This window comes from Hordeum vulgare, chromosome 4H (genome assembly GCF_904849725.1).
Source record: "Hordeum vulgare subsp. vulgare chromosome 4H, MorexV3_pseudomolecules_assembly, whole genome shotgun sequence".
NCBI lineage: Eukaryota > Viridiplantae > Streptophyta > Magnoliopsida > Poales > Poaceae > Hordeum > Hordeum vulgare.
In genome coordinates this window covers 466,380,635-466,407,396 of record NC_058521.1, presented here as the reverse complement: position 1 = coordinate 466,407,396, position 26,762 = coordinate 466,380,635, and the positions used below count along the sequence as shown (strand labels likewise).

At 45.8% G+C, this 26,762-nt stretch overlaps 1 protein-coding gene across 1 annotated transcript; it reads right to left on the bottom strand.

Annotated features, from left to right (window-relative positions):
* Nucleotides 1-24,107: 24,107 nt before the first annotated feature.
* Nucleotides 24,108-24,936, bottom strand: LOC123446628. The gene is made up of 2 exons (XM_045123201.1): nucleotides 24,735-24,936; nucleotides 24,108-24,628 (listed from the first exon to the last, which is right to left on the bottom strand). Exons 1-2 carry the CDS (start codon nucleotides 24,885-24,887, stop codon nucleotides 24,305-24,307), a joined length of 477 nt encoding a protein of 158 aa, XP_044979136.1. The 5' UTR covers nucleotides 24,888-24,936; the 3' UTR covers nucleotides 24,108-24,304.
* Between the last annotated feature and the right edge of the window lie 1,826 nt (nucleotides 24,937-26,762).

Here is a 26,762-nt window from a genome sequence, read left to right as displayed (position 1 = left end):
AGAACTTTTGGAATTTCCTCACGAGCATAGCAAGTTCCTGACCAAGTTCTTCAGGGTCACCAAGACTTCAACCAGATTCTTCTTCTTCAAATGAGGAAAAAGCCTTTGCCTTCAGTGCACGAGGTCTACCATAGCTTGTTCCATAGAGGTCTCTCTTCTCAGCTTGTTGGAATTCATGAGTATTGAGTCTCTTAAGAATATCCACTGGATCTAGTAACTTGTAGTCTCTTCGTTCTTGAATCATCAGAACCAGTGTATCGAATGAAGAATCAAGAGATCTCAGCAGTTTGTTCACCACCTCATCGTCGGTGATGTATCCAGCTCCAAGATCCTGTAGCTCATTGGAGATATCAGTGAGGCAATCCAAGGTTTGATGATAGCTCTCATTATTGAGTCTTTTGAAGCGGTTGAAAAGATTGCAAAGAACATCAACCCGAGAGTCACATCGAGTAGATACTCCTTCATTGACCTTGGACAGCCTGTCCCAGATAAGCTTTGCAGAAACCAAAGCACTCGTTGTACCATACTAACTTTTTCTCAGATGGCCACAGATGATATTCTTCGCTTGAGAGTCAAGTTTCTTGAATCTCTTCACACCATCAACGTTGATAGTTAGGGTGACACGGGGAACATCATTTTCCACAACATACCACACATCGTTGTCAATTGCTTCAAGGTGCATGTCATCTTGTTCTTCTAGTAGGTGTAGTCCATCCCTTCAAAGGTAGGACAGCCCGCACTAACCTTGATCATACGTGCGGTCGACATAACTAAAACTCGAGCTGGTTAAATCATAATCACACAGAAAAAGGAGTACCTTGCTCTAATGCCAATTGAAAGTGTGTTATATCGACTAGAGGGGGGTTAATATGCGATTTTTATGAATTCGTCACCGAGGAAATTCCTTGTGAGTAAATTTCTCAATCACGAATGGCGCGCAATAGATTAAGTACTCCGGTGAGCGTGCAACACAGCAACAACATAGTCGTCATGATGAAATGAAACACACGATTTGCACAAGTAGCATGTTCATGATATGCAGGTGAAGAACAAGTGAAGTAAAGAATTTGGGGTGAGTAAATTGTGAAATTATTTAGTCAAATTTTCAAACAGTGACGATCAATTCATCAACACATAAATGAGGAAATGAAAGGGTAGAGAAAATAGAACTAGGTATTCAGTGAAGACAATGATTTGATGACCCAGTTCCAACTGTTGTGATAGTCGTACGTATGGTTTGGAGCGGCTTGGTATTTAAAACCAAAGGACACACAGTCTCAGGATACACAATCCTGACTATATTGTCCTTGAGCTAAGGACACACAGTCCTCGCTTAACACTCGTGGTAAGTCTTCAGGGCAGACTTCCAAACCCTCACAAACTCGGTCAGCCGGCGATCCATAATTGACTGCTCGATGCTCTAGACCATGATGCCTAACCGTCTGGAGGATGCACAGTCCCCAAAGGTAACAAGTGTTGGTTCCACACAAGAACAATCTCTTTAGTGATGCTCAATCAGTTTGGGTTTTGGGTTTTGGTTTTGGTGTTTGGGGGTTTTCCTCACTGATGATTTTATCTCAAAGTCTTCGAGGAATGGGTTGCTCTCAAATGACAAGTGTCAGTTTCCCTCGTGGAGCAGCCAACCAACTAGTGGTTATGGGGGCGACTATTTATAGCCTCGGAGCAATCCCGACATGATTTAACATAAATGCCCCGATGATATGACCGTTATGTGGATAAGGTTAGGGCAGGTGGCGCACGGCGCAGCAACAGTCGGAATCTTTCAACTGTGAAAATCCTCATGTAACTCATGTTCCTCACTTGTAGGTAATTCGCAGTGGCGAAATCCTAACTCCTCAGTTAGAGAAAATTCCTCACGGACCAGAAGATCTTCTTCTCTGTCATTCAAAAATTTGATTAAACTGTAAAGGATTTCCAAAGGCTTCATTCAAGGGATTGGCCATGTGTAGGCTTTGAAATGAGCAGCACTTCGAAACTTTTCCATAGTTTTACCTCGACCCTTCAATAGTACGATGGTCCTATGACTCAAAAGAGAGGAAATGAAACTACCAAAATGAAAGTCTTCACGCTTCAAAGTCTTCACATCAAATTCTTCACGGACACACCAATTTCCCCTCTTTCAAAGTCTTCGAGGAATTACCAAAGTCTTCAGTAAAAGATATTCATTTTTAGGGGTTGATATTCTTTGAATAACTCAAAATCCTCAGTGACTTATAGAGCATGTGTACACTCACAAACACATTAATCTCTTAACCTATAAGTCTTCAATACACCAAAATCACTAAGGGGCACATGATGCACTCACAGGTATGCCTGTTGCTGTGTCCGGTCGATGATCGTGGCAGTGCCGGAGGCGCGGGACTCCCGCATATCGGTGGTGGAGGTGGATCTCCTCCCGCTCGGCTTCGATGATGCTGCTCCGTCGTTTGGCACCTCTCTTCGGTCTCCTTGGCCTTGTGATGGTGTTCGCAGTGAGGCAACATGGATGGTGGCGCAACCGTGATGGCGCATGGGGTTGTGCGGTGGTTTGGCTAGTCGACTCCAGTTGGGCGGTGGGGTTTGGAGTGCAGGAGAAATCCTTGTCGGTTCGTCCGGCTGAGATGCGGTGACACCGACGGGTGCCACCATTCCTTCCTGGAGCGTGTCGGTGGTAGCCATCCCCTACCTCCTTCCGCGTGTTGAGGTAAGCCCTAGTACTCTTCCAAGCAGCAACGTCGTTAATGTCGCATCCCTTCTTGGAGGTGCTACTTGGCACGGTGGATCAGAGCCTCGGGCTGTGGTGGTTTGTCTCCGGAAGACACAGCGGTGGTGGCTCATCCGCTCTTTGTCGAGTTGTCGTTGTTGGCATTTGTTTCTTTTTTGTTTTTTGGCTTGCTGTGTTGTTCACCCCAGCAATGTTCTCTGTACGGTGTTGATTGCTTTGGAATACAAAGTGGGGGGGGGGCTTTTTCAGTAAAACTACTACTTCCTCTGTACCAGTTTTCCCCAACTAGAACTATTTAGGTACACAGGGAGTAATTGAATGCACGTGCGCTGTCATGGGGCAACAAAATTGTAAATAAAAGTATCAGCAATAAAATTGTATATAAAAATATCAGCAAAATAAATTAAGATTCATCACATGACCGTCATGCGACTTATGATTGTATTGCTATAAATATCGGCACTTCTAATATATTTTTTGTCCCATTTTTTCTGGCAAACTATTGCTATCCTGCCAGCTAGACTTTGTTTCCTGTAAAGTGCACAACGTAATTACTTATTGGGTAATATGCATCTTCTTTTATCAAAGGGACACATTTCTTCGAGGCTATCAGATGCAAACACCAATGCTCACGTAAGGAGATATTCCCTCCGTAACCTAGAAAACTTCACCTTCACTTGGTCTTAGACAAGCACCAAACAAAAGTATGGTGCAAGTCAGGTTGCAGGCGGGACGGCACGCGGCTGTCCGCCGAACACCGAAGCGGGAGCCTGCGTTTTTAGTGGCCACCGCGGGTAGCCTGCCTCATGCCACTTCCCTTTTGGCAAACAACGCGGCAGCCCGCGTGAGACGTCAAAGTCCCGTCACACAATCGACGCAGGCGATGTTGCTATTGCTCGTCGAGAACATCAAGGGCGGGGCCCGAGGGCGACGAGATCAACAGCGGCGAGGGTGTCGTGCTGCCGCCGTAGACGCGTACATCAGCGCCTCCGGGCCGAAGGCGAGGCGTATCATCTCCTTCTTGCCGTGGTCCTGGATGAGCTGCTCGGCGGCGCGGTGCTGCATGACCAGCTTGTGCAGGAACCAGGTGGCCCACCAGAGGTAGCATCAGAGGCCGCCTCTGGCGCGGTGGACGTCGGGGTTCCCCCGGTACAGGTAGAGGTCGATGCACTTGTTGCAGTCCTAGGCGAGCAGCCACACCTGGTTCATCTAGGTGCGCACCTGCTCGTCGTGCTCTCCGTCGGGGGCACCTACCTGACCAGGTGAGCCAGGAAGCTCTTCATGCTCTCCATCTCCTCCTTGATAAACTGCACGTCGTCTTGGACGCCACCCAGTAGCAGCGCCTCGCTGCGGATAACGGACAGCAGTGAGCTCACGGCGCCCGCCGCGAGCTCTCACATGGCTCCCTCTCCTTCCGCCGTCGGCCAGGTGCCCGGATGTGCAGTGTCCTTTACATTGGTTGGTTGCGCTTGCTGCCTCAACAGTCCAAGGACGAAGGTGGCCGAGGCATCAGATGCGGTAAGTCCTGTCGGCGGGTAGAGAGAGAAGCCACACCCCGCCCTTGTCTTGTTCCCGCGTGCAGCACGATGCCGCACCGGCACCCTCGTCCCTAGCCCGCGACACACATCCTGCACCGTCACCGGAGAGCCCAGTCATTCCATCCATTATACGACATATGCGAGATACACGGGACACCCGGCGGCCAAAGCGGTCATGCCGTCTGATCCCGCTTGAGATGATGTGGTCAATCCAATAACACCTGCTAGGATTTTTTCGCGGGACGGCGTTGCGGCTTAGCGGGCAATCCCGCTCGCCCTACACCCCTAGGTGCAAGACAGGATAATGTAAAGATGGTAATATATTTTCAGCAGGCCTACAAGAACGGTGGTTTGCAACAAATCCTAGTGAACCTACCAATTAGCCATGCCATGTTCTAGCATATAAGAATTTAATTTTGTCCAGCATGTAGTACATAAACTAAGTATACTCTGGAAGCATATGCACCAGAAATATATATAGTGGAAAAAGCCCAACGATAATCGTTTAACTTAGCAGAGCCACCACCTTAAGAAACAATATTGTTAATGATCAGTGTAGAAACAATTCTCTACTTAATAACATGGTAGTTAATGAAAAGAAATCACCAATCCTTCTTATGTTAATGCTTCTTTTTTGATTCGATTAACCAATCATCGACCAAGCAGTAAAAAAGATTCTGAATACTTAATCAGTTAATCGGTACTAACTATTGGGATCTACATGCATCTGTATATGTCGGTCGCTAGAGTATGCCGCCACCGCTGCCGGATACCACCAGCAAAATAAAGACAACTAATGTCACTAAATTTCACAACTGATCAAACCTTATGCATCTGAAAAGAAAATGAATCTGAATATAGTGGCATAAGGAGTGATCAAGCGAATGAATGAATCACACATGTACCCTGTATCCAATTCTTTTCCGGCTGCAAATGGAAGCCGATGTGCTCTCGTTGCAGCATCGTGGTGCTCAACTGAAACCCATCAGCCTCCTTCCTTACGGCTCCAAGCAACCTTTCTTCCAACACAGTCCCTAACTTTTTCTTTGATGCCCCGCCCATGCTCCTCGGTGTCTCCGGCAACGCCATTGTCAAGGCCCCATTATTAAACAGACCATCAAAACAAACATACATTGCAACTCCTCCACAACTGCTTCTCCTTCCCCACCTTCGTCCCTCCTTTTCCATGGTTGTCGGCACCACAGTAACTTCATGGGCGCTTAATCGACCTTCTTCGCAGGAGGGGGGCAAATAAAAGGCATTTTTCTCAGCCTATGAAAGTGACATCATGGGTAAATAAGCACTTAATCATTTATTATGCCACAAAATAGAAACCTAATGAAGTACTCCCCCAGTTCCATAATATAAGAGCATTTTTGACACTACACTCATGTAAAAAACTTTTCTTATACACTTTTGCTTCGATACACCCCCACACACACACATACACAAAACATGGAAGGGGAAACGTATACCCACCTCGTATTATACACACTACAGGCAGCCATACATATACCCACCTCGTATTGCATATGTACAACGGCCTGTAGTGTACAATAAGAGGTGGGTATACGTTCTCCTTTGTACGTTTTGTGGGGGGTGTACCGAATAGTATCAATGCAGGTTGATTAGAAATAGAGAAAGGAAGTACAAATGCCAGATGTGAACAGATGCAATGCATTAAGAAATGGAGACAACACCACGTAAAAGAACTAACAGTATAACATATTCTATAAAACCAATTGGAGAACAAATTGTACCAAAGTGGCACATGGAGTAACAATCATTTTCTTTTCGAACTTAACATGCATATCACATATGTAATAATGCTATCTATGGCTATGGTAACGACACTTTCATCATTAGTGTGCATATTACATATGTATAATACCTTATTCAGTTACAGTGTAATTTAAATGTACAATGGCTGCATTTTTTATCGGCTTCTTACCTTTTAGGTGCAACAAGAAACAGAATTCATCGGTTGAACTCAATGCTAGAGGTCGAATCAATAAACTAAACTCTAATAATCCAATCCCACAAGTACCTTCCCCTATCTGCCAACTTCACCAAGATTGATTGCTAACACATTCCAATACATAGTCCATGATCGTGTACATATATCATACATGATAGCACACACCACAAGCTGCATTTTCTTCCATTTTCTCACACCTAAAACGACCATGCAATAATCCTGAAAAATCCATCAATCTGCTATCATACCAGAATAGGAATAATAGGTATCAATCTTCTATCAAAATATTCAGTGCCAAACATAAAAGTACCAATTTGCACTAACTGCGGAAAATCTTCAGTGTAAACTAAAGAAACGGTCATCAGTTTATAGAGAGGAGGTTGTGGCTACCTTGCAGACCAACACCCAATATGGAATTGCCCTTAGAAGAAATGGAGCTAGGCGTACTCCAAGTATTTTCTAAAATATGCAGCAAACATGGAATTGCCCCCAAAAAGAAACATCTGCATATTACAGGAGCACGAATTCAGACATGAAAGTATCATTGTGTACAATGAAGTATGAACTGATAAACAAACACGGATTCAGACCATGCCCTCTCATATGCTGATGTCCGCCAGCACTGCCCCATCAATCCGCAAATCTTGGCCAACCCACCTTCCACGCCCATGTGCATGGTGTGGGCATGTTTTGGTTCATACCCAGCAGCTTAGCACGTGTGTTCCCCAGCTCATCAGAATACTACGTTATGCATGCCTAGCAAGAATGTAATGGAAGTATCAGCCCGAGGACATAGATCAGGTAATGTCCATTTCACAGAAACCATTGATTTCTATATTAATTTTCCCAATAAAATGACCACTACTTAAGTTTGCTCGCATAATTGTTTGAGAGCTTCTAGTGCAGAGTAGGGATTGACTGAATATCGGTAGACGTTGTTGCATGTATATTACTCTAAATTCTCGGATGTGCATACTGGAATGTATACATCTACTAATTCACTGGAAGTTATATTTATGTAACAATATATTGACCATTACCAATCCACAAAACTCTTGCTACAGTATGAAAATCGTAAGAATAACACTCTGTTATCACAACTGAAAATAGCTTATCATATTTTCTATAACTGGAAGCACTCAAATCAAAGTATCGAAACATCAAAGGAAACAAACAAACTATGGATTATGTGGTTCCAATTGCAGGAAAATTAGCTTTTCGTGTACATAGAACCTTGAAATCTTTCATGTCCAAAATTCAAAAAAAAAAGTCTTTCATGTCTACATATGTAGTAGAGATAGTAGTCACGAAAAGCGCATAATTTCATATGAATAACTTGTTAGAAATGAGCAACTAATATTCATAGGGGGGCAAGGGCGAGTACATATACATATGGGAAAAGGCAAGAAAACCCCTTATACAATGGGGATATATAGAAAAGGGGCTATACACATCTAACACCCCCCCCCCCTCAAACTTATGGTGGGTCAACAACACTGAGTTTGGAGAGAAAGAACCCATGTTGCGCTGGAGTGTGTGCATTCGTGAAGAAGTCTGTCAATTGTAACGTAGAGGGCACATAGTGAAGAGCGAGAGTCTGTTCCTGCACAATAGCACTCACAAAGTGGGCATCCACACCGATGTGCTTGGTGAGCTCATGCTTCACCGGGTCTCGCGTGATACTGAGACCACCTGTGTTGTCGGACAGTAAGGGAGTCGATGTAGTAGTAGGCACACCAAAGTCCTCAAGTAACCATCATAACCAGATTACCTCAGTCGTCAGCATAGCCATTGCATGCAAGTCAGCCTCGGTACTCGAGCGAGAAACTGCAGTCTGTTTCTTGGTCTTCCACGCAATAAGAGATCCGCCAAGAACGACACAGTAAGCACATAGCGAGCGGTGATTAGAGGGATCACTAGCCCATGTAGCATCAGAGTAGGCCTGGAACTCGAGTGAGTTGGAGCATGGAAAGAAATGGCGATGAGAGATCATGCCATGAAGGTATCATAGAACACAGAGGAGGTTACTATAGTGGACAGAGGTGGGGGCTGCAACAACCTGACTGAGAATGTGGACAGAATAGGAGATGCTAGGACGCGTAACAACAAGATAGACAAGGCTCCCAATGAGGTGGCGATAGCAAGTGGGGTTAGGAAGAGGAGCACCATCAGAAACACGAAGCTGGACATTGAGCTCCATAGGAGTCACAAGAGTGCGCTCATCACCAAGAGGGCAGCGAGCAAGAAGATCCTGAATATATTTTTCTTGGGAGATGAAGAAGCCAAGGGGTCGAAGAAATCTCAATCCCAAGAAAATAGGAAAGGGGACCAAGAGCAGACATGAGGAACTGGTAGCGAAGGCGGGCCTTGACAAAGCTAATGTAGTTAGAGTCATCACCAGTGATGATCATGTCATCAACATAGAGAAGGAGAAGAATCCTTCCACGAGGAGACATGTGAAAAAACAGCGCATGGTCATGATCACTGGGAGAGAAGCCCGCGATAGTCACCATAGAGGCAAAATGCTCAAACCAGGCGTGAGGGGGGCTGTTTTAGAACATAGAGGGAGCATTGAAGTCGATAGACCATACCATCAGGAGCATGGTACCCTAGTGGTGGATGCATATAAACCTCCTCGCGCAACTCACCATTGAGAAAAGCATTATGTACGTCAAGTTGAGACACATACCAATGACGAACAGAAGCCACAACAAGGAGAGTGCGAACAATGGTCATGTGGGCGAGAGGAGCAAATGTCCCATCATAATCGTGTCCTTGCTCCTGCTGAAAACCACGAGCCACAAGATGAGATTTGTAGCACCCAAGAGAACCATCGGAGCGAGTCTTACACTTATAGACCCACTTGCAGGTGATCGGACAAACATCAGAAGGAAGGGAAACCATATTCCATGTGTCATTGCGCTCAAGGGTAGAAAGTTCCTCGGCCATCGCAAGCTGCCATTCAAGTTGAGTCATGGAAGCCCGATAAGAAGTGGGCTCAACCACAACAGAGAGACAATAACGGTTAGGAGAATAGCGATCAGGTGGGGGTGAGGACGAGTATGAAGGTTATGAGATGGGGTAGGCATGAAGGGAGGCGCTCCGGAAGTGGAGGGCGCGTCAGTAAGATCATCTTCACTACAAAGAGCGGCGAATGTAGTGGAGAGGAAAAGGAGAGACGGAGGATGAGGGCCGGAAGGAGGATGGAGGAGAAGGAGAGACGGAGGATGAGGATGGGGAGAAGTACGGAGGGGAAGGTGGTGTCGGTGGTGGATGAGGAAGAGCGAGCCGGAGGAAGGGGGAGACATGAGGCACATAGGAACTATCAGGAAGAAGAAGAAAAGAAATATCGTCCATAGAAAAGATCGAGGAGGAAGGGCGGGGTAGTAAGAACACGACTCATCAAAAGTCACATCACACGGAATGCGCAACCGACGACAAACAGGAACCTAATAGCGATAGCCCTTGTGCTCATCATTGTAGCCAAGAAAAACACACTCAATCGACTGAGCACTCAGTTTGGTGCATCCTCGCGGGACAAGAAGGACATAGCATACACACCCAAACATACAGAGAGCTGAGTAGTCAGGAGAACAACCAGTGAGACACTCCACAGGAATGCCAACCTGCAAGGCAGTCGATGGCTGAATGTTGATGAGATAGGTGGATACGGTAACGGCCTTAGCCCAAAAATGGGGTGGAAGGGAAGCGATGTTCATGAGAGAATGAGCCGTCTCAAGTGGATGACAATGCTTGCGTTCCGCAACGCCATTCTAAGCATGGGCAACAGGACATGAGAACCGAGCAAGAGTACCCTGTTCCGCGAGAAAGGCATGCAACATCAGGGAGATATACTCTCTAGTGGAGTCTGCACAAAAAGTACGAATAGGCGTGGAAAACTGGGTGTACCATGGCAGCAAATCATTTGTATATAGAGAGAACCTCGCTACAAGATTTCATAAAGTATAGCCAAGTGTAGCGAGAGAAATCATTAATAAATAGAACATAATAGCGATGGCCACCTTTTGGTTCAAAGGGAGCAGGACCCGATACATCAGAATGAACTAAGTCAAAAGGACGTTGAGCTACTGAGTCACTAGTAGGATAAGATAATTAAGTTAGTTTGCCAAGTCTACAAGCATTACAATGTAAACATAAATCTCGAGTGACAGGCCCTAAGACACCCTGATGCACCAACGATGACAAGCGACAACCACATATGTGACCAAGTCGAGGATGCCACTCTTGGAAGGTCACAGAAGAGGAGGCAGCAAGTGCATGAGAACTGGCAGAAGTTGTTGCATCGGAAGGAACATGAAGCTAGTCAACCTCCCAAAGACCCTCCGACTCCCGGCGCCAAGGGCCAGCACCAACCAGACTCTTGGTGCAAAGATCCTGAATTGAGCAAGAGTCGGTATCAAGAATTACACGACAAGCAGAATCAGTAATTTGGGAAATGGAGAAAAGGTTCATGGTAAGATGGGAACATGAGAAACACCAGGAACAGAAAAAGACGAAGTAGAAAGGGTGCCACGACTAGCAACACGAAGGGGTGTGCCATCGGCAGTGAGAACATTAACAGGCAAATTGAGAGGTTGAAGAAAAGACAACGCGGAAGAATCAAAATACATATGAAAAGAAGCTCGAGAATCCAGAACCATGAAGATGTACCTGACTGTGTAGGTGCCGATGGTGATGAAGGGGTGGGAGAGGTCACAGCGGCAACGAAACCCATCAATGAAGAGCTAGAGGAAGCCAGGAGGTGCTTGAGCCAGATAATGTCCTTGTTAATGAGTGACTGAGTCGATGAAGATCTAGGACTCCCACTAGAAGAAGAACACCTCTGGTCTCATTGTTTTTCGCGACACTCAGCCTCTCGGTGACCTGGCTTAGAGAAGTAGCCACAGAATGTATCACGGCACGACCGACCCTTCTCAGCATAAGGAGGGCGACCCATACCCCTGTGGGTGTGGGCAGGAGCGATGTTGCAGTGGGACGAGCACATGGCACAGGAGCTCACACAGCCAACACAAAAGGAACGACAAGCAACCCAATAGAATGAAGGCGGGTCTCCTTAGCACGAAGCTCAGCAAGTACCTGTGTGATAGGAACACAGCCACAAGCAAGAAAGTGAGCACACCGAGGATTAAACTCGGAGTGGAGGCGAGCTAAGAACTCATGGACACGCTGAAACACCAAGTCGGACCGCATAGTCTAGCAATAAGTGCAAGCTCCACAAACAGCTGTCCGAAGAGAGTCAAGCTAGCGCCAGATGGCGGAACTCTGTGTGTAGAACTCATCAACAGAAGAGTCACCTTGCTGAAGAGCGTGCTCCTGATGCACCACAGATAAGTAGAGAGTATCACCAAATGGCTGATAGTGCTGACAGAGATAAGACCACATTGCCGCAATAGTGCCGAGACCCATGATCTCTAAGGCAGACTAAGGGAGAACACTTGCAGTGAGAACAGGAGCAGCCCAAGCATCATCGTTGCACCACTGAGTGTAAGCACACACATCATCACAGTAGACAGAAAGAGCACCTGAATAAGCTGATACCTATTGATCATAGGCATCGACTGCAGCAGCATCGAGAGCCTTGGCTACATCCCGATCGGCCAAGGAAGCATCAGCAGCCAGAATAGGCGGCACCGGCGGGGTAGGATCCACGGAGCAACATGGCATGACAGACAGGGGAGCTCACCAAAGAGAGCGCCCCACAGCAGAAGACCGTGCATGTGGATACGCATGGATCCCACAAACTCACCATAGTTGGTGCCATCGAAGATCATCGATTACCAAGGAACAGGAACATAGCATGAAGAAGACATCCTAATCTCCCTTTATCCCCTTTTTCATAGGCAACACGATCCCGATCTGGATTAGGGCCCGAGCGGACCAGCGGCCGAGCACGACGGCAGCCGGCAACCCACGGGGCAGGCACTCGTAGGGTAGCAGAGCAGGAAGTAGGCTGGACGGCCGCCGGTAGCATCCGCAAGCTAGACGGCAGCTGAAGAAAGCAGCAGCCATGGAGTCGGGCAAGGAAGAAGAGCGCCGGCCAGAGGCAGCGCGGCTGAGGCGAGGCCGGTCGAGGAGCAACCGACAGCGATGTATCTGGGCAGGCCCGGGCGTGGAGCAGCCGGTGCCGGCGAATTCTGGGCGGGGTTGGGCGAGGAAATGGCCGGTAGCGGTGGATTTCGGGCGGGGCCGGACTTGGGGCTGTCGACGGCGGCAAAACGGGGCGGAGGCGGGCAAAGGGGGAGCCGGTGACAAGCCCAGAGGTAGCCGGATGTGGAGAGGGAGTCTAAAGCCCAAGATGCGATCCTATCCTCATTTTTGGCATGAGGGCCTCGACAAGGATAGAAGCGCATCTCGTCATTTTGCAAGAATGGATATGGTTACAAGTACATGTACTGAAGCGATGAGTATATAGAGTTGGCTTACACTCGCCACAAGCTACATCAATATCACATCAACACAGGAATATATGGTCATCATGTAGAAGAGCAGGGTCCGACTACGGACGAAAACAAACAATAAAAGAACAACGTGTTGTAGAAAATCGCATGGGAAACAAAAAATTTCCTACGGGCACGAAGACCTATCATGGTGAAGTCCATCTACGAGAGGGATTTCAGATCTACGTACCCTTGTAGATCGCCCAGCAGAAGCATTAATAAACGCGGTTGATGTAGTGGAACGTCCTCACGTCCCTCGATCCGCCCCGCGAACCGTCCTGCGACCGGTCCCACGTTCCGCTCTGATCTAGTGCCGAACGGACGGCACCTCCGCGTTTAGCACACGTGCTGCTCGACGATGATCTCTGCCTTCTTGATCCAGCAAGAGAGACGGAGAGGTAGATGAGTTCTCCAGCAGCATGACGATGCTCCGGAGGTTGGTGATGATCTATCTCAGCAGGGCTCCGCTCGAGCTCCATAGAAATACGATCTAGAGGAAAAACCATGGAGGTATGTGGTCGGGCTGCCGTGGCAAAGTTGTCTCAAATCAGCCCTAAAACCTCTGTATATATAGGTGGGAGGGGAGGGGCCTTGCCTTTGGGCTCAAGGAGCCCCAAGGGGTTCGGCCGAAGCAAGGGGGAGAGTCCTCCCCTTCCAATCCTAGTCCAGCTAGGATTGGAAGGTGGAGTCCTTCTCCACTTTCCCACTTCCCCCTTTTTTTCTTTTCTCTTTGATTTTTCTTTCTCCTGCGCATAGGGCTTCTTGGGCTATCCCACCAGCCCACTAAGGGCTGGTGTGGAACCCCTAAGGCCTATGGGCTTCCCCTGGGTGGGCTTGCCCCCCCCCCCCCGGGTGAACATCCGGAACCCATTCGTCATTCTCGATACATTCCCGGTAACTCCGAAAACCTTTCGGTAATCAAATGAGGTCATCCTATATATCAATCTTCATCTCCGGACCATTCCGGAAACCCTCGTGACGTCCGTGATCTCATCCGGGACTCCTAATAACATTTTGTAACCAACCATATAACTCAAATACGCATAAAACAACGTCGAACCTTAAGTGTGCAGACCCTGCGGGTTCGAGAACTATGTAGACATGACCCGAGGGACTCCTCGGTCAATATCCAATAGCGGGACCTGGATGCCCATATTGGATCCTACATATTCTATGAAGATCTTATCGACTGAACCTCAGTGCCAAGGATTCATATAATCCTGTATGTCATTCCCTTTGTCCTTCGGTATGTTACTTGCCCGAGATTCGATCGTCAGTATCCGCATACCTATTTCAATATCGTTTACCGGCAAGTCTCTTTACTCGTTCCATAATACAAGATCCCGTGACTTACACTAAGTCACATTGCTTGCAAGGCTTGTGTGTGAGGTTGTATTACCGAGTGGGCCCCGAGATACCTCTCCGTCACACGGAGTGACAAATCCCAGTCTTGATCCATACTAACTCAACGGACACCTTCGGAGATACCTATAGAGAATCTTTATAGCCACCCAGTTATGTTGTGACATTTGATACACACAAGGCATTCCTCCGGTGCCAGTGAGTTATATAATCTCATGGTCATAGGAATAAATACTTGACACGCATAAAAACAGTAGCAACAAAATGACACGATCAACAAGCTACGTTCATTTAGTTTGGGTCTAGTCCATCACATGATTCTCCTAATGATGTGATCCCGTTATCAAGTGACAACACTTGCCTATGGTCACGAAACCTTGACCATCTTTGATCAACGAGCTAGTCAACTAGAGGCTTACTAGGGACAGTGTTATTTCTATGTATCCACACAAGTATTGTGTTTCCAATCAATACAATTATAGCATGGATAATAAACGATTATCATGAACAAAGAAATATACTAATAACTAATTTATTATTGCCTCTAGGGCATATTTCCAACAGTCTCACACTTGCACTAGAGTCAATAATCTAGTTCACATCACCATGTGATTTCAACGAATCCAACACCCATATAGTTCTGGGGTCTGATCACGTCTTGCTCGTGAGAGAGGTTTTAGTCAACGGTTCTGAAACTTTCAGATCCGTCTGCTCTTTACAAATCTTTATGTCATCTTATAGATGCTGCTACTACGTGCTATTCGGAAATACTCCAAATATCTACTCTACTATACGAATCCGTTTCACTACTCATAGTTATTCGGATTAGTGTCAAAGCTTGCATCGACGTAACCCTTTACTACAAACTCTTTAACCACCTCCATAATCGAGAAAAATTCCTTAGTCCATTTAGTTACTAAGGATAACTTTGACCGTTGATCAGTGATTCAATCTTGGATCACTCTCTGTACCTCTTAACAGACTTGCTGCAAGGCACACATCATGTGCGGTACTCAGCATGGCATACTTTAGAGTCTACGGCTAAGGCATAGAAGACGACCTTCGTCTATTCTCTTTATTCTGCCGTGGTCGGGTTTTGAGTCTTACTCAAATTCACACCTTACAACACAGTCAAGAACTCCTTCTTTGCTGATCTATTTTGAACTCCTTCGAAAACTTGTCAAGGCATGCATCTTGTTGAAACTTCTATTAAGCGTTTCGATCTATCTCCATAGATCTTGATGCTCAACGTTCAAGTAGCTCAATCCAGGTATTCCTTTGAAAAACTCCTTTCAAACAACCTTTTATGCTTTACATAAATTCTACATTACTTCTGATCCACAATATGTCAATCACATATACTTATCATAAATTCTATAGCGCTCCCACTCACTTCTTTGGAAATACAAGTTTCTCATAAACCTTGTACAAACCCAAAATCTTTGATGATCTCATCAAAGTGTATATTCCAACTCCGAGATGCTTGCACCAGTCCATTGAAGGATCGCTGGAGCTTGCATACTTGTTAGTATCTTTAGGATCGACAAAACCTTCTGGTTGTATCACATACTATCTTCCCTCAAGGAAACCGTCGAGGAAATAATGTTTTGACATCCTATGTGCAATATTTCATAAATAATGTAGCAACTACTAACATAATTCTAACAGATTTTTAGCATCGCTACGAGTGAGAAAGTCTCATCATAGTCAACTATTTGATCTTGTCGGAAACATCTTTGCGACAGGTCGAGCTTTTCTTAATAGTGACTTATCACCATCATCATCGGTCTTCCTTTTAAAGATCCATCTTTACTTAATAGTCTTACTACCATTAAGAAGTTCCTCCAAAGTCTACACTTTGTTCTCACACATGGATTGTCTCTCGGATTTCATGGCCTCCAGCCATTTGTCGGAATCCAGGCCCACCATTGCTTCCCCACAACTCGTAGGTTCATTGTTGCTCAACAACATGACCTCCAAGACAGGGTTACCGTACCACTCTGTAGCAGTACGCGACCTTTGTCCACCTATGAGGTTTGTAGTAACTTGATCCGAAGCTCTAATGGTCACTATCATCAGCTTCCACTTCAATTGGTGTAGGCGCCACAGGAACAACTTCCTGCACCCTGCTACACACTGGTTGAAGTGATGGTTCAATAACCTCATCAAGTTCCACCACTCTCCCACTCAACTATTTCGAGAGAAACCTTTCCTCGAGAAAGGATCCGTTCCTAGAAACAAACACTTTGCTTCCGGATCTGAGATAGGAGATGTATCCGACTGTTTTGGATATCCTATGAAGATGCTTTCATCCGCTTTGGGTTTGAGCTTATCAGACTGAAACCTTTTCACATAAGCATTGCAGCCCCAAACTTTCAAGAACGACAGCTTAGATTTCTCTAAACCTCAGTCTATACTGTGTCATCTCAACGGAAATACGCGATGCCCTATTTAAAGTGAATGTGGTTGTCTCTAATGCATAACCCATAATCGATAGTGGTAATTCGATAAGAGACATCATAGTATGCACCATATCAAACAGGGCGTGGCTATGACGTTTAGACACATCATCACACTATGGTGTTCCAGGTGGCATAAACTGCGAAACAATTTCCACATTATCTTAACTGCGTACCAAAACTCGTAACTCAGATATTCATCTCTATGATCATATCGTAGACAGTTTATCCTCTTGTTACGACGAACTTCACTCTGAAACAGAATTGAACTTTTCAATATTTCAGACTTTGTGATTCATCAAGTAAATACTCCTGGATCTACTCAAATCGTCAATGAAGTAAGAACATAATGATATCCACTGCGTGCCTTAGCACTCATTGGACTGCACACATCAAAAATGTATTATTCCCAACAAGTTACTCTCTTGTTTCATGTGGCATGTTTTGCATGTCTCAAGTGATTTAAAATCAAGCGAGTCCAAACGATCCATCTCTCATGGAGTTTCTTCATGCATTTATACCAACAGGTATGGTTTGCATGTCTCAAACGTTTCAAAAATGAGCGAGTACAAAGATCCATCAGCATGGAGCTTCTACATGCATTTTATACCAACATGACTCAAGTGGCAGTGCCACAACTAAGTGGTACTATCATTATTACTTTGTATCTTTGGCACTAATATTATGAACATGTGTAACACTACGATCGAGATTCAATAAACCATTGAGGGCAATTATTCAAGTAAATAGAACAACTATTATTCTCTTTAAATGAATAATCGTATTGCAATAAACATGATCCAATCATGTTCATGCTCAATGCAAACACCAAATAACAATTATTTAGGTTTTACCACCAATCCCGATGATAGAGGGAGCGTGCGATGTTTGATCACATCAACCTTGGAAACACTTGCAACACTTATCGTCACCTCGCTTTTAGCTAGTCTCCGTTCATACCGTAGCTTTCATTTCGTGTTATTAATCACTTAGCAACCGAACCGGTATCCAATACACTCGCGCTACTAGGAGTACTAGTAAAGTACACATCAACATCATGTATATCAAATATACTTCTTTCGACTTTGCCAGCCTTCTTATCTACCAAGCATCTAGGGTAGCTCCACCTCAGTGACCGTTCCCCTCATAACCGAAGCACTTAGTCTCGGATTGGGTTTAATCTTGGGTCTCTTCATTAGTGCAGCAATTGTTTTGCTGTTTCACGAAGTATCCCTTCTAGCCCTTGCCTTTCTTGAAACTTAGTGGTTTTACTAACCATCAACTATTGATGCTCCTTCTCTATTTCTACTTTCGCAGTGTCAAACATCGCGAATCGCTCAAGGATCATTGTATATATCCTTGATATGTTATAGTTCATCACGAAGCTCTCACAGCTTGGTGGCAGTGACTTTGGAGAACCATCACTATCTCATCTCGAAGATTAACTCCCACTTGATTCAAGCGATTGTCGTCCTCAGACAATCTGAGCACACGCTCAACGATTGAGCTTTTCTCCTTTACCTCATGGACAAAGAATCTTGTCAGAGGTCTCATACCTCTTAACAAGGGCACAAGCATGAAATCACAATTTCATCTCTTTAGAACATCTCTTATGTTCCGTGACGTTTCAAAACGTCTTCGGCGCCTTGCTTCTAAGCCATTAAGTATTTTGCACTGAACTATTGCGTAGTCATCAGAAACGTGTATGTCGGATGTTCACAACATCCACAGACGACACTCGAGGTGCAGCACACCGAGTGGTGCATTAAGGACATAAGCCTTCTACGCAGCAACGAGGACAATCCTCAGTTTTACAGACTCGGTCCGCAAAGTTTGCTACTATTAACATTTAACTAAATTTTCTCTAGGAACATTTAAAAAACAGTAGAGCTATAGCGCAAGCTACATCGTAATTCGCAAAGACCATTAGACTATGTTCGTGACAATTAGTTCAAATAATCATATTACTTAAGAACTCACACTCAAAAAGTACATCTCTCTAGTCATTTGAGTGGTACATGATCCAAATCCACTATCTGAAGTCCGATCATCACGTGAGTCGAGAGTAGTTTCATTGATAAGCATCTCTATGCTAATCATATCAACTATACGATTCATGCTCGACCTTTCGGTCTCATGTGTTCCGAGGCCATGTCTGCACATGCTAGGCTCGTCAAGCTTAACCCGTTGTATGTGAACGTTGAGTCTATCACACCCGATCATCACGTGGTGTCTCGAAACGACGAACTGTCGCAACGGTGCACAGTCGGGGAGAACACAATTTGAGCTTGAAATTTTAGTGAGAGATCACCTCATAATGCTACCGTCGTTCTAAGCATAATAAGGTGCATAAAGGATTAACATCACATGCAATTCATAAGTGACATGATATGGCCATCATCATGTGCTTCTTGATCTCCATCACCAAAGCACGGGCATGATCTTCTTGTCACCAGCGCCACACCATGATCTCCATCATCATGATCTCCATCAACGTGTCGCCATCGGGGTTGTCGTGCTACTCATGCTATTACTACTAAAGCTACGTCCTAGCAATATAGTAAACACATGTGCAAGAACAAACGTTAGTTTAAAGACAACCCTATGGCTCCTGTCGGTTGTCGTACCATCGACGTGCAAGTCGATATTAACTATTACAACATGATCATCTCATACATCCAATATATCACATCACATCGTTGGCCATATCACATCACAAACATACCCTGCAAAAAAAAGTTAGACGTCCTCTAATTGTTGTTGCATGTTTTACGTGGTGACCATGGGTATCTAGTAGGATCGTATCTTACTTACGCAAACACCACAACGAAGATATATGAATTGCTATTTAACCTCATCCAAGGACCTCCTCGGTCAAATCCGATTCAACTAAAGTTGGAGAAACCGACACTCGCCAGTCATCTTTGAGCAACGGAGTTGCTCGTAGCGATGAAACCAGTCTCTCGTAAGCGTACGAGTAAAGTCGGTCCGAGCCGCTTCGATCCAACAATACCGCGGAATCAAGAAAAGACTAAGGAGGGCAGCAAATCGCACATCACCGCCCACAAAAAACTTTTGTGTTCTACTCGAGATGACATCTAAGCATGAACCTAGCTCATGATGCCACTGTTGTAGAACATCGCATGGGAAACAAAAAATTTCCTACGCGCACGAAGACCTATCATGGTGATGTCCATCTACGAGAGGGATTTCAGATCTACGTACCCTTGTAGATCGCACATCAGAAGCGTTAATAAATGCGGTTGATGTAGTGGAACGTCCTCACGTCCCTCAATCCGCCCCGCGGACCGTCCCACGAACCGTCCTGCGATCCGTCCCACGATCCGCTCCGATCTAGTGCCGAACGGACGGCACCTCCGCGTTCAGCACACGTGCAGCTCGACGATGATCTTGGCCTTCTTGATACAGCAAGAGAGACGGAGAGGTAGATGAGTTCTCCAGCAGCGTGACGGCGCTCCAGAGGTTGGTGATGATCTATCTCAGCAGGGCTCCGCCCGAGCTCCGCAGAAATACGATCTAGAGGAAAAACCGTGGAGGTATGTGGTCGGGCTACCGTGGCAAAGTTGTCTCAAATCAGCCCTAAAACCTTCGTATATATAGGTGGGAGGGGAGGGGCCTTGCCAAGGAGCCCCAAGGGGTTCAGCCGAAGCAAGGGGGAGAGTCCTCCCCTTCCAATCCTAGTCCAACTAGGATTGGAAGGTGGAGTCCTTCTCCACTAACCCACTTCCCCCTTTTTTTCTTTTCTCTTTGATTTTTCTTTCTCCTGCGCATAGGGCTTCTTGGGCTGTTCCACCAGCCCACTAAGGGCTGGTGTGGCACCCCTAAGGCCTATGGGCTTCCCCTGGGTGGGCTTGCCCCCCCCCCCCCCCCCGCGGTGAACATCCGGAACCCATTCGTCATTCCCGGTAACTCCGAAAACCTTCCGGTAATCAAATGAGGTCATCCTATATATCAATCTTTGTCTCCGGACCATTCCGAAAACCCTCGTGACGTCCGTGATCTCATCCAGGACTCCGAACAACATTCGGTAACCAACCATATAACTCAAATACGTATAAAACAACGTCGAACCTTAAGTGTGCAGACCCTGTGGGTTCGAGAACTATGTAGACATGACCCGAGGGACTCCTCGGTCAATATCCAATAGCGGGACCTGGATGCCCATATTGGATCCTACATATTCTACGAAGATCTTATCGATTGAACCTCAGTGCCAAGGATTCATATAATCCCGTATGTCATTCCCTTTGTCCTTCGGTATGTTATTTGCCCGAGATTCGATCGTCATTATCCGCATACCTATTTTAATCTCGTTTACCGACAAGTCTCTTTACTCGTTCCGTAATACAAGATCCCATGACTTACACTAAGTCACATTGCTTGCAAGGCTTGTGTGTGATGTTGTATTACCGAGTGGGCCCCGAGATACCTCTCCGTCACACGGAGTGACAAATCCCAGTCTTGATCCATACTAACTCAACGGACACCTTCGGAGATACCTGTAGAGCATCTTTATAGCCACCCAGTTACGTTGTGACGTTTGATACACACAAGGCATTCCTCCGGTGCCAGTGAGTTATATAATCTCATGGTCATAGGAATAAATACTTGACACGCAAAAAAACAGTAGAAACAAAATGACACGATCAACATGCTACCTTCATTTAGTTTGGGTCTAGTCCATCGCATGATTCTCCTAATGATGTGGTCCCGTTATCAAGTGACAACACTTGCCTATGGTCAGGAAACCTTGACCATCTTTGATCAACGAGCTAGTCAACTAGAGGCTTACTAGGGACAATGTTTTGTCTATGTATCCACACAAGTATTGTGTTTCCAATCAATACAATTATAGCATGGATAATAAACGATTATCATGAACAAAGAAATATAATAATAACTAATTTATTATTGCCTCTAAGGCATATTTCCAACACAACGTCTATCCTTGCTATCCTAGGCTACCGGCTTGGAACCCAACCTAGATCGATGAAGAAGAAGAAGAAGAAACTCCAAAAGAACAATCATCGTACTCACCTCAAAGTATCTCTTTACCCATACCTGCAACTGGTGTTGTAGTAGTCTGTGAGCCACAGGGACTCAGCAATCTCATTTCCAAAGGTATCAAGACTAGCAAAACTTAATGGGTGAGGTATGGTTAAGTGGTGAGGCTACAACAAGCAACTAAGCATTTATTTGAGTGGCTAACTTACGAGTACAAGAATAAAAGGGGGTGATCTACGCATAACGTACGTGAACTAATAATGATCAAATGAATGATTGTGAACACCTACTTACATCACACATAACCCCACCGTGTCATCTTCCGGATGAAGAACTCACGAGAAGAGACAATCACGGTTACGCAAACAGTTGGCAAGTTGTAATTAAGTTTACTGCAAATTATCTAGAACATGATGTTAAACAAAGTTTCCAAGTTTGCCACATAACCACGGGCATGGCTTTCCGAAAGATTTAATCCTGAAGGGGTGCTCCAACTAGTCCATCACAAACTACCACAAGATGCATAGAAACCCTCGACCATGAATCTCGTGATCTCCTCGGATCCCTTAGTGGAAAACTTCAACTCTGGAATAGCCGAAAGCATGACCGAAATCCCGATGCACAAGACACTCAAGAAAAGTAAAACAAGTCAAGCAAGGCCGCCGGGCGTGTGATGATCCCGATAGAAGGCGCGTATCTCGGTCTCAAGACACGCCGGATAAGCACAACGTACGGTGGCCTGATAGAAATCTCCCGAGTTGCCCCAGGTTGGCCCCACAAACGGCTCTAGTTTGGGCCAACACCAGCAGCACTAGCCCCCCTGTATTATGTCAAATTACTCCTCGGGTTCATGATACCCTATGCTTTTTAACGGTGTTCAGTATTATTACGTTGGACAAATATAGTACCAATGTTGGGTCTTGCCAGACGAGTTTTATTCCAAAACAAAAATCTAGGGGGTCCCCATAACAACCCCAAGCATGTTTGGAGCGCTCATTTATGGAACATAACACAATAGCCGAAACTAAGGTGGAAAAGATGGAATAAAACACCAGGCTAGAAAGCCAAGCCTTCCACCTTTTACCAACTATATAGGTGCATTAAATTAATTAGAAAATATGGTGATTTAACGAAGAACCATGTTGGAACATGGAAGCAACTGCACTTGCAACTAGCAACGCTATAAGAAGGTTGAGCAAGCGGTAACATAGCCAAACAGTGGTTTGCTGGGTTGTGGAAAGGTTAGAGGCTTTTCATGGCAATGTTGGGAGGCTTAATAAACATGTGGTAGGCAGCGAGACACAGCGAAACAAACGATACAACTAGCATGGCAGTGATAGTAATGGTATCTAAGGAAATGGTCATCTTGCCTATGATCCCGCTTGGAAGAAGAACGAATACGTGAAGCATACAAACCAACGTAGTCGAACGGATCCTCACATTCCGACACGCTTGCAGAACTCTAGTGAGAAGAAGCAAACCAGAAACAAGAATCAACACGACACATGCACGATATGATGCACAACCAAATATGCTGCATGGTCGGTTTCAATTATGCAAGACATGACATGGCAATCACAACAATCAAACACTACACATTAAGTGAAGCTCAATATGCAATGGGTTGCATATTGACGAAACTCCACCTCCAAATTATTTAGTTAACTCTCGTTTAGGTACATGACAATATTAAATGTTGTTTAAGCATGGCAAGAGGTGAAACAAAAATAAACTACCTATCTAGGCATTTTAAATGAGGCCGGAAACATCATATAGAATTTCTGAAACGACCCCACACGTTAACTTCAAAATTTATCCAGATCTGACTTGAACATGTTTTATGTTTTAAATGAGGCCAGAAACATCATATAGCATTTCCAAAATGACCGCGCACGTTAATTTCGAAATCTGTCCAGATCTTACCTAAACATATTTTATGTTTGTTAAACGGAAAAATAAAGTGGAGCACGTGAATCTACACGTTATTCTAGTCGGTTTACATATATAGCTCATCTCCAACGAAGTTACGGTCTAAAAGATACGAGCAACACAAGATCATATGACATGGATGTCAAATGCATGCAAAAAATAATATTGAGGTGGCTGGGACCAAAAAAATATAAACTACATGGGCCGAAAGCACTTTACTAGGCAAGCCTAGTCGAATACGTAGCCCAAACGTTGTGTGTGTGTAACTTCATATTTTATGTTTGTTAAACGGAAAAATAAAGTGGAGCACGTGAATCTACACGTTATTCTAATCGGTTTACATATATAGCTTATCTCCAACGAAGTTACGGTCTAAAAGATACGAGCAACACAAGATCATATGACATGGATACCAAATGCATGCAAAAAATAATATTGAGGTGGCTGGGACAAAAAAATATAAACTACATGAGCCGAAAGCACTCTACTAGGCAAGCCTAGTCGAATAGGTAGCCCAAACGTTGTGTGTGTGCAAAAATAAAATAGGAACATGGCAAAATAGGGGTGCATGAGTTTCAAACCCAAGATCCCTTGGTGGAGTCTGAACGCACTGGCCAGCTCGGCTACACACAATTTTTGATATAACAGGAACTTTATTCTAGATGAATCAGAACTACGACAGGGTGTAGATGTGCACCAATAAAAGGAACATGAGCAAAAATCGCGGTTGACCAGCTCCGCTATGCTCGTTCATGTGATAGCTGAGCAGGGGTATTTCCACCAATACTAACATAGCAGCGGGTTCTCTGCTCCACGAGTGCACGGGGGTCTTACCAACACAGGAGCAGAAAAACGCGGCAAAGATGCTCATTGAGGAGGTCCGGGGCGAGCGGCTGTCGGGGACGGGCGCCGGCGGGGAAGCGGGGGGTCCGCCACATCCGGAGGCACGGAACCCATTCCCCAAGGGAGGGAGCTCCAATTGGAGGCGAGGATGGCTGAGACGGGCGAGGTTGCCCACGGGAGAAGGTCTGCAGGTGGCTCATGGCGCTGCAGGGGACATCATCTCGACGTGGTTGTGACGGGGCCTGGGTCTTCGCGGCGGCGAACGGCTTCAGCGGCGACGAATCTCCATGGATGGCTTGGCTCGGGTGCTCCTGCTTGTGCCCAAAGGGACACAGAGAGAGGAAGGAGTTACATGAGGAATCTGAGGAGCAGCAGAACAGAGGGAGAAACAGGGGAGGCGCGGGCGAGGCACTAGACCTGCATCGCGACTTCCATGGGCGGATGCTGCTGCTCGCGTGCTGCTGCTCCCTGCTTGAGAGGGCACTGCAGCTTGCGGGGATCGTGGGGTCTCGGAGTTTGGGCAGTTGGTGGCGCGAGGTGGACGACGGCGGTGGATCCGAGGAGAAACATGAGCACTGGCTGGCTGGTTCCATGGGGAAAGCAAGGTGGGGTACAAGAGGGAGAGGCTGCGTGGGAGGCTCTTGTCGCCCAGACGTGTCCGGTTGGTGGCGGACGTGTCCCGTAGGTGGGAGACTGGGCGATTTTTGGGCCATTGGATGGGGATCCAATGGTCCAGATTTAGCCCTGGGTAGGATTTCGGGGGAGAGAGGAGGTGAAGCTAGCAAGTGGGGTTTTCTAGGGCATGGTTGCAAATTGTCTAGGGGAAACCGTAGTGGAGTGAGAGAGCTCTCCCCATGGGGTGGTTTTTATATAGGGTTTGGTCTATGGTGGGATGGACCTCGTCCGTCTGATCGCGGTCCGACGACCATAAACGGAGGGAGTGAATTGGGGGGTCTAGTGGGCTGTGTAGTTGGGTTATGTAGGGATGAGAGGAAAATGATGCGGCCCGTAACAGATTTTTAAAACACCGAAACGTCTGACTATTAAACCGGCTATAATCTCGCTATATATATCACGGCACGGGTATCAAATGAACTCTGATTGCGATGAAATTTGGCAGGCGGTCTACCTACATTATAATAAGACCGCACGCCAAGTTTTAACCCAATCCGAGAAATTTTTATACACACTTTTAAAAACAACTATTTTATCCATGTCGCGGGTGCGTGCGTGTGTGGTTGGTCTCAAAACAGTCAACGACGAAAACGGAGAGAACCAGCAACTAATAACGGATGCAAGTTTTGAAAATTGACGGCAGCGGAGTGCCGATGCAATGCGGATGATGCGATGATGAATGCTACAAACAATTAAATCACAGGGTGGCAACGGAATAAAAGGGGAATCTTCTAAAGCTGTTGACACACGAACACGTCACCGTGTACCTCCAACGCCGAGGGTGATGCACCACAGCTCACTTCGAAGGAGACCCGACCGACAACACTATACGCAAGACAGTCGGTGGGCGCTTTTAAAGACCCAAAACCCCATATGCCCGGGAGGGACCCCGTCTATACGCACGACGGCTATGGGCTGCCCTAGGTTGGTTCACCTGCCCCTAGAGCCTCGAGGATTGCGGCTCTCCAACACGAAGAACGAGCGAAGAACGAGTGAGAAAGAACAAGGGAGAGATGTAAAAACTAGGATAAAAAGTAGTAGATTGATTTGCTCGATTGTGTGTTATCCAATCGAACGTCACCTCTCACATATATATGAGGCGACTGGACTTCCTTTACAAGAAAAGGGCTAAAAATCCCATCCAAAACCCTAACTAACTCGGACAGGAAACTTTAGCAATTTTTCGGAGCAATTCGAAGCCACCAAGTGATTTTTCTCGGTTCCACCGAGTTAACGTGACCATCTTTCTGTAATCTTCTACATCTCACTTGGAATTCCCGAGTGATTTTTCTCGTAATTACCAAGTCAACTCGGAGGCACCGAGTCAAAAAACTCGGTGGATGTGAAATGCATGTGCAGCTTCTGTTGTTCATCTTGTTTTGGCTTCATAGGTTGCATACGACCTCTGATTGAAATGATCTTTATATCAAAATCGATCGTTTCGACGAGACGCATAATTAATCGTTCGATCTAAATCGAGTTTCATGCCATTCTTTAATCTGGTGTCAATATGAGCATCTCCGAACTTGTCATAACGTTTGCATCCGAGCTCCGTTTTAGATCATCTTCATATCCATCTTGATCTTCTCGAAGAAAGCCATCCCATGGTGACTTCCAATCATAGGTTTGTATTAATCTTGACATAGATTTAAGTAACTTTTACGATTTGTGCCACTTTTTGAGTGTCAACAGGAGCATCGGTCTCAGGCTGTTACAGGGAGGCCGGAGCAGCTAGCTCGCAGCTAGCAGCAGCACAGGCGATGGAGGGGG

Coding starts and splice junctions, on each gene's coding strand:
- LOC123446628 (XM_045123201.1), bottom strand. CDS start 24,887: ATGTTTCTCCTCGGATCCACCGCCGTCGTCCACCTCGCGCCACCAACT. Junction 24,629..24,734: donor CCATGGAAGTCGCGATGCAG/GTCTAGTGCCTC, acceptor GGGCACAAGCAG/GAGCACCCGAGCCAAGCCAT.